We start from the raw sequence: 13,870 nt of genomic DNA, 5'->3' as shown, positions 1-13,870 counted from the left end.
AACCGTTAAGAGTAATTAACCGCTCCCGCTCAATCCGCCCGATAAGCAGCCCTACTTTTACGTGAAGAAGTCACTACAAGTTCTATTAAAGATTGTTCGTACAAGTTAAACAATCAACATGTTCGATTGTTTGTTTCAAGTAGGATAATCAAGTCGGGGCAGTTTTGATATTTTCTACAAATTATGGGGTATAAATCATATTTGAGGTTTTGAAAAAAGTACATCCAAATATGTTACAAAAATTATAAACAAACACAAATTCATCTTCAAATCAAATTTTAATGGAATTTCAAATTTGAAAAAAAAATTCTTGGAATTTATGTCCAAGTACTACGACTGTTAGCCTGTTTGGCCAAACTTCTAAAATCAGTTTATTTTGAGAATTGATTTTCTCAAAAGTACTTTTAAAAAAATATTTTTGGTGAGAAGCAGTTTGTGTTTGACTAATTAATTTGACAAGCACTTTTGAACAGTAATTAGTATTTGGCCAAACTTTTGAAAAATGCTTCTAAGTGTATTTTTCTCAAAAGTGCTTCTCAGAAAAGCGCTTTTGGAGAGAAACTATTTTTTTCTGTTTCTAAAAAATTGCTTCTGCATCTCGTCAAAAATACTTTTTTCCTTCCAAAAGTTTGGCCAAACATCTCAATTTTTGGTCAAAAATGATTTTGGCAAAAAATAAAAAAAATACTTTTGGCCCAAAAATAAGCTCGGCCAAATAGGTTATGTATGTGTCTATAAAAATCTAATAAAAATCTACTGTAGTATTTATTTACCGATACTTGAAACAAAAAGACTGTCACTCCAATATTTAATGGAAAGTTAGAGCTGCTCACTTTATGAAGCAATCATATGTCTTTATTTACTGGCTACTGCGGTACCCTTAAATAAATGCCAAGTATAGAAACTATAGCATTACTCTCAAATAAAATTGGTTTGGAAAACAAAATTGATTAGTGTTTTGAAATTATTTAATAGTCTAAAAAACAATTAAATTGAAATCGATTAATTCGAGTGTTAGATTAAATCCAAAAGAGCTGATTTTTGAAGAAAGTCAAAAACACCTGGTTAACTCTATGGGTATGTTAATCTCTGACTGTAGGTCTGTAGCTGTATACAGAAAGAAATTCCAATTAAATTCTAAAAATGAAATAATAATAATAGGAAAAGGCAGAGTTCTGTGGCTTTGGATTCTTCTAGCAGATCGTGCCTGCCAGCTTTCTCTTGAATGGCTACGACCTCTCCCCACCCAACCACGTCATCTCTTTTTTCACTATATATTTTTTTCCTATTCTTACAAACTCTTTTTTTTTTTTTTTTAATTATTATTATTATTATTATATATTTTCTTCTTTATTTATAAACTATAAACTACTAATATTATAAAGGAGATTAGCCGAAAGAAAAATAGGAAAGTTCTGACAAAGCCAAGCCTTTCTGTTCCCGAGCTGAAACTTGGGTTTTTGTGTGACTGGGTGCCTTGGTAGTGGTGGTAGAGAGACTCTTTGAGGACTGTGACTGAGGAGGCGGAGGAGGAGAAAACGCCGCCGTAAATATGAGGTTACAGCTACTGCCGGTGGTGGCGCTGCCGCTACTCATCGGCATTCTGTTCTATGGTCCTAGCTATGCCATTGCCGACACAGATCCGAATGACGGTCAGCTATTCTCTCATTGCTTTTAATCATTTTTATTTATTATCTCTATCTGTTTGTGTATATTCTTACTCAGCTGATGCATCAGTAATAAAGACTGATTGATTTGGAAAGTAATAGCTAAGACTGAAATCAGCAACCGTTGCAAAGTCGTTACTTTTTTAACCTGAATATATTGTCTAATGTCTTAGATGCGTAAAACTGAAAAGTTTCTTGTCGATCAAGGCTTAAATCAGTTAGAGGAAGCTTTCTTGGATTCTTATTGTGTTTCCTTATTGTATGCATTGTGGTCTTGTCGGTGGACTTGTTATATTGTTGAATATTTGCATTATTACCTTCATTCATTCTGGATTGACTGACTTGCTTTTTTCGGCTAAGCATTACTCCAGAAGATTTTCTTTCTGCTGCTTGGAAAGGACAGGGTAGTGGGGGTGGGCCGCAACGAAACAGGGAGATTAAAGTTGATCGAGAACTTAATGAAACATTAAAAAGACTGTTGTTCCGATGATAATACAATATGTTTCACTTCTTAACGGCTTGATTAAGGCACATACTGCTTTCTACCATGCTTGTTGATGTGTCTTGTAGATACACCATTCATAACAGTTTGTCCAACAGTTTCCTTTCGTTAATCAAAATATACAATTTATTTTGATCATTATAAGAATTCTGTTGACAGACAAATATGCCATGTATTTCAGTCTAACTTTGCTGGTAGCTCTTTGATTTTCAGCTTCTGCCCTGAGAGTTATGTATGGCGCCCTAAATTCACCTGGTCAGCTAACAAAATGGACAGCCAATGGTGGTGATCCTTGCGGAGAGTCCTGGAAAGGCATTACTTGCTCAGGCAATAATAGAGTTACTGAAATGTGAGTTTCTGTCTTCCTTATTGCCTTTTTTTGTTTTTGATAAGTGGTTTCTGTTTTCCTTCTTTATCTTCTTCATCATGTTTTTACAGCCTCTTGGAATTGTTTGCTTGGTGATTTCTGATGGCTACTTACTTTTCGTTTTCCTTCAGCAAGTTATCAGGTCTTCAACTCTCTGGTTCACTGGGTTACCAGCTAGCAAGTCTTACATCTGTGACTAATTTGTAAGATAAATGGCCTTCAATAATGTTCTTGTAGATGTCTCTTCGATTTATATCTAATCCTTACACATGTTTATTCTTTGTGGATTTTGCAGTGACATAAGCAATAACAATTTGGGAAACCAGTTACCTTATCAGCTGCCTCCGAATGTGCAAAGATTGTATGTCTTATAGTATATTATTGTCATTCCTGACTGTTTTTTCCACTTATCTTTCTTAAACGTGCCGTGCAATGCAGGAATCTTGCTGGCAATGGTTTTAATGGTGGCCTGCCATATTCAATTTCACAGATGACTTCCCTCCGATACTTGTATGTAAAATGTTTGAATTTGAGTGCGATTTATTTCCAGCAGTAAGCTTTTTATCTGAGGTTAAGCTTGTCAATGACTTTCTGCAATATTTGCATCTGGCTGTAGAAATGTCAGTCATAATCAAATTCAAGGACAAGTGACTGTTGCATTCGACTCTCTGTCTTCTCTCAACACATTGTAAGGCCTATCTTCTTCTCATGCCATTTCTTGAGTGTTTTAACATTACCATTTTGTGGTCTTATATGAGGTGTCGTGGGTAAAACATGCTATTCTTAGCTCATTAATACAAACTCTTTTTCCCCATCTGAGTTATTTGTTGCCTAGTTATAGAAAGTCAATATCATGAAAATAGTATCTGATCTTTGTTCTGATCTGTAAAGTTATGTGGTTGTACGGATTGAGCTGAGCAATGTGGCTGAATACATTTTGATGTATTATTAAGCCAAGTATTAGAAACCCAATATGACTAGCTAATCATTCTTTGTTGCATAGTTTTTGATTGATTAATCTTTATGCTTCAGGGATTTCTCATTCAATGCGATGACAGATAATCTTCCTCAAAGCTTCAAGGCACTGACTAGTATGAACAAAATGTGAGATAATATTTTTCTGCTTCATCCTTGTAGACAATTGGTTGAGTCCTTCAATGATTGAAGTTTACATGTTGAATTATGCAGGTATTTGCAGAACAACCAGTTCACAGGAACTATTGATGTCCTAGCCAATCTTCCTCTTGACGATCTGTGAGTTTTGAGTCCGTGCTTCTTTCTGGATATTATCTCTGATGTTTTATCTTATTTATAGAGTTTCAGTTGAAAGCATCAGTTGACAGTCATGCTTATTCCTTTATGCTTTAGGAATGTCGAAAACAACCGTTTTACGGGCTGGGTTCCTGATCAGTTGAAAGGGTTCGTGAAGTAAGTATCTAATGTTGGAGTAATTGGTTTTATTCTTCAAATTTATTTCGAAAGTAGTTTCTGGATTATTCAGGCCTTTATCACTTTTGTAACAGATCAAATGGTAATTCATGGAACTCAGGACCTGCACCCCCTCCTCCACCTGGCACACCCCCTGCGAGCAGGCCCGATCGGCACCACAAATCTGGAGACAACAATAGTCCTTCTGGTAGTGGTGGCAGTGGTGATGGTGGTGGTAAATCAGGGATAGGGGGTGGAGCCATTGCAGGCATAGTGATATCCATTCTAGTTGTTGGGGCAATTGTAGCATTTTTTGTTATCAAGAAGAGATCGAGACGGTCATCGGCGGACATCGAAAAACATGATAATCAGCCATTTGCTCCTCTTGCTTCACAGGAAGTACAAGGTACTCCTATTAGACCCTGTTATGGTCTCTGTGATTGTTATTTAATCATGAAACATAACAATCAATCATAGTATCATTAGCCTCTTTCAACTGCTTGAGAAGGTGTACCTGCTGCATAAAAAGAACTCTTTCTGTAGTGAATTTGGGGAATCAACCTTAACATTGTGCTTGATCACTACCTATTTAGTGTTCATAGAAGAAACTTAGCCAGCTACTGCTGTTGATATAGAAGAAAAAAACCAAACACAGGAACAAACTTTACCATCAAAATGTAAAACTGCACAGATGTGGCAGGTCCTATCTTCCGAGGAAACAAAACTTTGTAGTTACTGAAAAATTCCAAGAACTTAATTGTAGAATCCAAACTGATGTTTAGATTCTGATTTTACCTGTTGAAGCTGACAGTGGGATAAAAAGAAAACTTCAGTTTTATGTTCTCTTTCAGTGGATCTGGTCATACGCCTGTTCTCAAGATTTATAAGTCAGTCCCCTTGATGGTTTGACTTCCTATGAAACTAACACTCTTCAGAAATCTAGTTGACCTTCATAGAACAACTATTGATTCAAATGCAACTCTCAGCAAATTGAAGAATCATATTCATGTGCATAGCTGGAAAAATCGTTTTTCCCATTCTAACCCATTGTGTGCCAACAACCAAATTCATCTCTTTGCAAATTCTAATTCTTTGCGTTTCTCAATTTTATCAGTCAGTTGGTGGGTTCATAATTATGTCTTTTAAGCCTCATCTCATTTCCGTATCTCATTAATCTGAATCTGGTCATGCATTTGCGTGTTTGTAGTACTTACAGTCTAGTGTTTCCTTTGCTGTCTGGATTTTTGGTTCATTGTCCTCCTTTGGCTGCAGAGATGAAAACTAATCAAGCTTCCTCTGCACCAAGTGTGAAAACATTTGAAGCTCCTGCTGTAGTAAATCTAAGACCTCCACCTATTGAACGTCACAAGTCATTTGATGAAGATGACATAGCAGCAAAACCAATTGTTCCACCCAAGAAAGTCAATACAGCTAAAATAAATGCTAGACAATATTCAATTGCGGACCTACAGATGGCTACTGATAGCTTCAGTGTTGATAACCTTATTGGTGAGGGATCCTTTGGGCGTGTTTATCGGGCTCAATTCGATGATGGAAAGGTATGTTTTCTCCCTTATGACTGACTACCTATGAAAAGAAAATGTTGTCTTTAAAAGAATATGGATGTCATATCATGAATTGATTTTGTGCTGGTAATGAAGCAAGACAGTTGAAATGGCAGATAAATGTTCGATTAGAAAAATACCTATACAACAACAACAACAACAACAACAACAACCCAGTATAATCCCACTAGTGGGGTCTGGGGAGGGTAGTGTGTACGCAGACCTTACCCCTACCCTGGGGTAGAGAGGCTATTTCCGATAGACCCTCGGCTCCCTCCCTCCAAGAACTCCCCACCTTGCTCTTGGGGTGACTCGAACTCACAACCTCTTTGTTGGAAGTGGAGGGTGCTCTCCATTAGAGAAAAATACCTATGAATAGAAAAAAAAGAAGAGCAGTTTGATAACAAAAAAAAAATATTTAGTTGAAGAGTTATGTTTGCTCAAAACTTTTGTTTTAAAGATACTATCATCTATGCCTGTGTAACTGAACCATCTTCATAAGTTCCTTTCTAATTTTGAAATGCCACAGGTTCTTGCTGTCAAGAAAATCAACTCTTCTGCACTCCAGAATCCTGAAGATTTTCTCGATATAGTTTCTGAGATATCCGGGCTGCATCATCCAAATGTAACTGAGCTGGTCGGATATTGTTCAGAGCATGGGCAGCACCTGCTGGTTTATGAATTCCACAAAAATGGTGCTCTCCATGATTTCCTGCATCTGTCAGATGAGGAAAGCAAGCCACTAACGTGGAATAGCCGAGTCAAGATTGCACTAGGCACAGCAAGAGCATTAGAGTGAGTTTTCATGATCTACAAAAAATATCTGATGCCATTTTATAATGTTCACGGAGCTTGTAGCTAAGTTTCATTTTTCCTTGTATCTTTGGTTGAAGTGTTAGTCTCTATCATAGATCTTCTGGTATGTGTAGTCGACAATTATGAAGTTTCTTTTTTGGTGGAGGGGGGAGATAAAATAGAAAAGACCATGTTATGAAATGTTAATTAAAACGTAGTTATTTTCTTTGGGGGGTTGGGAGTTGCATGTGAAAACATGTACAGAGCAACCCATTGTCCCTGGGTTTTAATCAGACTTGGTGCCTTATTATGAAGGCCACTAGAATTCATATTTCTTAAACATGATATTTATCAACCAAAAAAAAAATAAAAAATCTTAAACATCAGTAGGCGCGCATGAAGAAGATTCATCATCTGAACATCGCATCAAGAAGATTCATCATCTGAACATTAGAAAATAGAATGTATGTCGCCAGCCATTATTTAGCCACCATGTTGAATATGCTAATCTTTCTGTCTTCTTCTTCTCAAGTTTCTTGACTAGCTAAAATACGCATCCTTCGCAGGTATCTGCATGAAGTTTGTTCACCGTCTGTGGTTCACAAGAATATCAAATCTGCAAATATTTTACTTGATGCAGAACTCAATCCTCATCTATCAGACTGTGGATTGGCAAGTCTTATCGCTGATGTAGATCAGGTAGCTTGAGCTCCTTGCTTTAGGATTCCTTGCTAGATGTTTTTTGTTGGATGTTGCAATATCTTCTAATGTAAGAATGTGGATTCTGATTGACTAATGCACATGCATAAGGGTACTCATGCACTATGTTGCTCGGACTCTCCGAAAATATTGTCGGGTGCGTATCGGATCCTCCAAAAGTAGTGCATTTTTGGAGGATTCGAGACGGGTACGACAACATTTTGGAAAGTCCTTGCAACATAGCTCATGCACATGCCTCTATGCCTGTATTTGCATCCTCTTTGGATATTCATCTGTCCTTGGAGAAAAGAAAACAGAAATTCTATTCAGATCTTAAATATAATTTATCCACGGTAACATTTCTATAGAAGGAATACTCTTTACAATGAACTATCGAATATCAAAATATAAGGAATACTCTTTACCATGTTAAAAATAAGATTTGATTCATAAGCTGATAAGTATCCACTAGTCTTTAGCAGGTGTCTTATTTCCTGCCTCTATCCTTTCAGTTGGAATAGATTTTTCATCATAAAACCAGTTTCCTGAAATCTTATATCGATCGCTTCTCGCAGGCACTGAACCATAATACAGGATCTGGATATGGCGCACCCGAGGTTGCTATGTCTGGGCAGTTTACCATAAAGAGTGATGTGTACAGCTTTGGAGTGGTTATGTTAGAACTTCTTACCGGACGAAAACCTTTTGATGGGTAATGTTATTTAGCACTCCATGGTATTATCCAAATTTCTTGAAGAAGCAAGATGAAAATATAGAGCTTTTCAAAATTTTCATCATGTGTTTTGTTCTTTTAATGCAGCGGTAGAACAAGATCTGAACAATCTCTAGTTAGATGGGCAACACCTCAGCTGCATGACATTGATGCCCTGGCTAAGATGGTTGATCCAGCACTCGAGGGGCTCTATCCTGTTAAATCCCTATCACGCTTTGCTGATGTAATAGCTCTCTGTGTCCAGGTATTATTTCGAACTGGAAGTGAGTGAGCTTCATAGATCTGCTTTTAGTTTTCATTAATCTAGTCGAGTCACTCCACATTATCTCAATGTACCTCTTTTTTATGTGGCAGCCCGAGCCTGAGTTCAGGCCACCTATGTCGGAAGTGGTTGAAGCATTAGTTAGGCTAGTGCAACGAGCAAACATGAGCAAGAGGACATTTGGTGTTGATCAGGCTAGTCCAAGGGGTGAAGCAGATGCTCAGGACTATGAACCATAGTTTCCATGCAACGTTGAGTACTCAACATGATGCCTATTCTAACACACGTGGAGGTGTCTTTTTTCTATTCTTTGCGTTTATGAGAAACAACTGATACTGTTGTTTTGCAGACTCGGAGTGCATTGTACCAATACATGATGCTAAAATCTGTTCATAGTGCATAATTTATTTTTTTCAGTTCTTTTCTTCTACTTGAACTTCTTCTTCCTTCTAATTGTTCCACAGCGAGATTAAAGAAATAATATCATTTTCATAACTTTGATCATCACTTTAGAAACTATGATCTGATAGCTTATTCACGGACATACTGTCAAAGTTAATAGCTGTAATCAGTGGTTATTTGCTGATCAAGAAATGAGTTACTTATTGCAGCAGTATCACTCTAGAAACGGAGGACAAGCAAGTATGACTTTTTCCTTTTGCCTGCTTGACAAAATCTAACAATAATTGTCCACAGCTTCCTCAACATGTGAACTTGATACTTCTAAATCAATTGATCACGTCTATTATGGCTCCACTTAAGGACTTGCATTAAATTATTTTATATTGTAGTCAGGGTTATGAGATCTGAAGAAAAATAAGGACGGGTTCCAAATCCACTGGGGCCTTTTATCGCTCAGAACTAGCATCCCCAGTTTAGTAGTGTTCAACTTTAAAAGTCATAAAAATGTACTAATCAACATCAACTCCAACAAATGTAAGCCGAAAACATTGGTTTCGGCCTCTTCCTCCTGATGGAGACTGAACAAATTGGCCCATTGGTGAAGCGAGATCTGAGGCACCCAAGAACGGTCAATCTCCCACTTGTGTTTCTATTTCGGTTTGCTGCCAGTACAAATTGAGTTTGTACATTCATAGATTGAAACACTTCTATAATATGGTGTGTTATTAAAGTCATGTAAGTGTGGAACACGCTAACAAGCGTCTAATATTCAACGAGCAATTAATCGAAATAATGCTAAGCTGTGGAATTCCCTTTAAATTTTACAATCACTAATTTAAATTTTACAAGATTACCATTAGTATAAGAAGCACTGGGATTTTGAAATATAAGGAGTATTGTTTATACTTTTACATTCATTATATGTGGAGGGTTTAATCCTCTATATAAAAAGTTTTAAGTACAGAATTTTAAAATACAATATTATCGCTGAGTCATACTACAAGGTAGTCAGAATAACCTACTCAACAAAAAAATCAATCTGCCGGTACATCTACCAGTAAGCATGCGCAGAACAAAAACTGAATGGACCTCTTTAAAACGTGTAAAATCGGGAACCGAAACAGAATATAGCACATTACAAATCTAGGAATGCAAGCAGGAACTGAAATTGAGAAGCTGAAACAAAGAATTAACAGAGAAATAGAGTTACTAGTTTTGGTACCGACAACAGATCATCAGACATTACAATGCATAAGAGCAGCAAATCCTGCATCTTCCAGGCAGTAAAAACGAGCAGCCAGAAATTCATAATTTTCATGGTCAAATGAAAGCTCCTTGTTCCTGTTCATTGCCCATGTTTCCTTCTTCAAGAGCCAAAACGAGGCTCAATCAATTATAGACCATGTACTTCGGTGTTGCACTGAACTTCTGATACCCTTTAATGACCTTATTGACAGCATCTAAAAAGTCTTTCTCCGTAACAGTTTTCCTTCTCGCTCGAATAGCATACATTCCAGCCTCCGTGCACACGCTTCTAATGTCAGCTCCTGGAACAAAAGAACCATAGAATATTACGGTGTATCTCCGTCTGCCTATACATGTATACCTGCTTACTGATAAGAGACTTTATCCAATGTGATAACTAAAGTAAACCCCTCTTCTCTAACTTATCAACAATCCCTCTTACAACCAAAAAAAAAAAAAACCAGTGTAATACCACAAGTTAGTAATCCCTCTTGTTTTTGAAATTCCACTAATAATGTAATTGATATCCAGACCTCCATTTGTCATTGTGTCATATTCCTTGCATTATTAGAGAGCCATGAAGTTAGTAACGATGTTTTTTGCCTGACAAAGTTACCCTTATGCTTCAAATACACTATATTCAACCAATAAATCACTGCCTACCACACATTTCCCCTTTGATGCTGCAACCTCAACTAAGTAGTGCATCAGTAGCTCACAGAGATCTATGTTATTCGCAATGTGATGGCTGATGATATGACGCATCCCACATTGTGCCTACATGGCAATTAATCTAAGTTCTCCCACAACATTAAAGCCCTTCAAACTCACAATAAAGTAATGAGAACATCTGATTTGTGAATAACAATAGTTAATTGCCATAGAACAAATAGAGATATCAGAATCAGTTATCAAGAAAGACGGCAGCCATGTCACAGAATGACAGAAGACTAGGATTGAGAATTTAAAAAGTTATAGGACCAAATGATACTGGGAAAAATGGCAATGAACATTGCACACGTGTATTATGATGCTCATTAAAGAAACATGAGGAAGAATAAGAGTGTCTTCCAAAAAATTATATTGAAGAGTTCAAGAAAATTTGAAGTTCATTACACATCATAGTAGTGGAGGTAAAAAAGAACATTAATATACTAGTTAATAACTAGGTCTAATAAAGAAAATATCCAACCTGGTTTAAGTATATTATTAGGAGAATTTGATTTCTTTTAACTTCTAATGGTTAATCCTGTAAATTTTCCGACAAAACCTAAAATAGAAAGTTGGCCTGAATAAGCTAGTACGACAATAGTATGATATAACACAAACATCCGTTCTAATAGAATAGTCTTTATGCTAGCAAAATAAGAGAGGCAGACATTACAATCAGAGACACGTTAAGGCCAATAATCAAAATGTCAGCTGTATTATTGTATAAACAAGAAGTCTAACATACTACTCATATTTATGAGACATTACCTGTAGAGTTAGGACAGAGACGGGCCAACAGTTCAAACCGAATATCCCGCTCACAGTTCATTGTGCGTGTATGAATCTTAAATATCTGTGTCCTACTCTCCAGATCAGGCAGACCAAATTCAACTTTGCGATCCAATCGTCCAGGACGTAATAAAGCTGGATCAAGTGTATCAGGTCTGCAAACAACAGGACGGGGTTAGAGCTTGAGCACAATGATAGCAAGCTGTGAAACATAGAGATCATCATATTAAAAGATGAAATAATTCCGACAACCAATAGAGCACAAGAGAAGGAACAACATAGAGTCAATGAAAAAAAATACATCAGGAGGGCCACAAGGGACTTCAGATGTTCCAGCCAGATGTGCCTTTTCAGTAGCAAACATATAGGAAGTCAACTTAAAAACATGCAGAGGAAAGCAATTCATATGTCTCTGTGCAACACTTATTGGACCAATAGCTGCAATTTTTAATCACCAAAACTTGAAATAACATAAACAAACCAACGAGAAAAAGCAGATGTATGTACTGGAAAATACAATTGCAACATATAGGCAAACTTACCTATTGGTTGCCATGAGAACTTTAATATTCCCTCGAGCATCAAAACCATCAAGCTGGTTCACAATTTCGAGCATGGTTCGTTGAACCTCATTGTCTCCCCCCACACCATCATCAAATCGTGCACCTCCAATGGCATCTACTTCATCGAAAAACACAATGCAGGCCTTCTTGGAGCGTGCCATCTATCATATCAAAGCACTAGTCAAGAATCAATGCTACATTACACATTGCTTAAAAGAGTTCGACAATAAAAGTATATCTTGCCCGAAGGATTTGGTTCAATGGTGAAGACGTAGCCCAAGTCGTGTGGATTGGGTGTATGTCACGAGTTTGAACGCTGTCAGAGACATGACTTTTGGTATTTAAGTGGGAACAAGGCAGAGTGGCAGGCCATTACTCTCCCCAGTTTTGCACAGTGGGCCAATTGGATTGGTCCAGCTAACTCAACAAGGAATTCCTCATTTATCGAAAAAATAATATAATGAGAGTGCATCTAACCTGGAACAATTCACGAACCATTCTAGCCCCCTCACCAACATATTTCTGAACAAGCTCACTACCAATGACGCGAATGAAGCATGCATCAGTACGATTGGCAACTGCTCTGGCAAGCAGTGTCTTCCCAGTACCAGGAGGACCATAGCAGAGAACACCCTTAGGGGGATCAATTCCAAGTTTGACAAATTTTTCAGGGTGAAGCATGGGAAGCTCAACAACCTGTTGTTAATTTAAGCAAGCAAATGAACACAAACCATTTTGTCAAACGTCAACCAACGAGGAAAAAGGGAAAAGAAAAGGAACACCACTCTGAAATACAACAGAAGAATGTACAATCATCATCACCTCTCGCATCTTTTCAATTTGCTCCTTGCATCCTCCAACATCATTATATGTCACATCAGGTTTTTCCTCGACAGTCATCATTGTGACACTAGGATCAATTTTGGGGGGCAACGGAATCTGAATTTGATATTTATTCCGATCAACACTGCAAAATTAACAAAATGGCCAAGCTAAGAGTCAATTAACTTTTAAAGGAGCAGAAGACTCGAGTTTAATATTGTTACACAGAAACCGATATTCCCCCTAAAGTTCTTTGTTCCACCTAAGAGCTAAAGAACATCTAAACAAAAGAAGAAGAAGAAATACCCGACTCGCATGCCTTCTTCTATATCAGTTGGCGAAACTTTATCACCCAATCCAACAACAAACTGCAGTTACGAAATAAGCACAGTCAAACGAGGTAATTACGATTCATTGCAAAAATAGATCCAACCAGCAGTACTGCAACACTTCTCTCATGGCAATACATCACATACTCAAAAAAATAAAGGAAACTACAGAGCACAAAGCCTTCAGGCTAAAGACAAAAACAAGGGGAAATATCCTGTTAATAAATTCAGTGTAGTTTCTTAGACGAATAGGAAGATGACTGAGATATCCAATCATGAAGCATCAAACTTCTTATATAAGCCTTGCTGCTAACTAAAATATGCTGCTTACTACAGCTTAAGCACAGTTCTATATCTCACGATCAGTTTGCAAAGAGCTTCTTAGACAAACTGTCTCCAAACACCAACACGGTTAGAAATGAAGGTAATACAGCCAATACAATATTTAAAAAACAAGATAACAGACCTTCGCAATTTGCTTGACATTTATAACATATTTTGCATCTTCAGTGTTGGGGCTAATTATTTTTGTACACCTCGCCACCTGCTCCAAAGAATAGTTACAGCTTCAGCGTATCTGACTAACAAAAATTATGCATTTTTCCTTCCCAGAGAACAAACCTGAAGAGGTTGCTCCTCCTGCATCATCTGTTTATCAGAAACTAGATCCCATTGACTTGGTGCAGCTAACCCAGTGTCAGATTCCTTAATACCTGCACATATTCTAAATTAGAATTCACCATACATTTATAGGAAATGTGCAAAAGAAAAAGTAGGAGAACCCATCACACATTTTAACAGAATCAAATAATATCCCAAAAACAAAGGATAAGAAAAGTTCTCTTTTTTCCCTATTCCTTCTTGCTAGCCCCCAAACAATGAAGACCAAATTTGAGGCAAATGAGCAGTATTATGCAATTAGAGGTACCATTATTTCAACAACAAAGAACAAAAGTAGGACATACATACCACATAAATCATTTATCTTTTT

General features: G+C 37.2%; 2 protein-coding genes across 2 annotated transcripts in view; one reads left to right on the top strand and one right to left on the bottom strand.

The window, feature by feature from the left end:
• Positions 1 to 1,395: 1,395 nt before the first annotated feature.
• LOC104107033 (protein STRUBBELIG-RECEPTOR FAMILY 6) lies at positions 1,396 to 8,434 on the top strand. Its single transcript, XM_009615716.4, has 16 exons — positions 1,396 to 1,652; positions 2,383 to 2,518; positions 2,668 to 2,739; positions 2,832 to 2,897; positions 2,975 to 3,046; positions 3,153 to 3,224; positions 3,569 to 3,640; positions 3,725 to 3,790; positions 3,905 to 3,964; positions 4,060 to 4,370; positions 5,237 to 5,523; positions 6,059 to 6,324; positions 6,891 to 7,023; positions 7,599 to 7,735; positions 7,844 to 8,000; positions 8,111 to 8,434. The coding sequence occupies exons 1-16, from the start codon at positions 1,553 to 1,555 to the stop codon at positions 8,255 to 8,257; spliced, it is 2,154 nt and encodes a 717-aa protein (XP_009614011.1). The 5' UTR covers positions 1,396 to 1,552; the 3' UTR covers positions 8,258 to 8,434.
• A 1,056-nt stretch (positions 8,435 to 9,490) lies between these two features.
• Positions 9,491 to 13,870, bottom strand: part of LOC104107032 (26S proteasome regulatory subunit 7 homolog A) — a 5,394-nt gene continuing 1,014 nt past the window's right edge. Inside the window, exons 2-10 of the mRNA XM_070199377.1 lie at positions 13,849 to 13,864; positions 13,501 to 13,592; positions 13,346 to 13,423; positions 12,857 to 12,918; positions 12,551 to 12,695; positions 12,206 to 12,424; positions 11,708 to 11,889; positions 11,145 to 11,320; positions 9,491 to 9,967 (exon numbers count right to left, since the gene is read on the bottom strand). Of these exons, the coding sequence (XP_070055478.1) occupies positions 9,810 to 9,967; positions 11,145 to 11,320; positions 11,708 to 11,889; positions 12,206 to 12,424; positions 12,551 to 12,695; positions 12,857 to 12,918; positions 13,346 to 13,423; positions 13,501 to 13,592; positions 13,849 to 13,864 (1,128 nt within the window). The 3' untranslated portion in view covers positions 9,491 to 9,809. The remainder of the gene's footprint in view (positions 9,968 to 11,144; positions 11,321 to 11,707; positions 11,890 to 12,205; positions 12,425 to 12,550; positions 12,696 to 12,856; positions 12,919 to 13,345; positions 13,424 to 13,500; positions 13,593 to 13,848; positions 13,865 to 13,870) is intronic.

The sequence above is a fragment of the Nicotiana tomentosiformis genome, chromosome 3, assembly GCF_000390325.3.
Source record: "Nicotiana tomentosiformis chromosome 3, ASM39032v3, whole genome shotgun sequence".
Lineage (NCBI taxonomy): Eukaryota > Viridiplantae > Streptophyta > Magnoliopsida > Solanales > Solanaceae > Nicotiana > Nicotiana tomentosiformis.
This window is presented reverse-complemented; position numbering and strand designations above follow the sequence as displayed.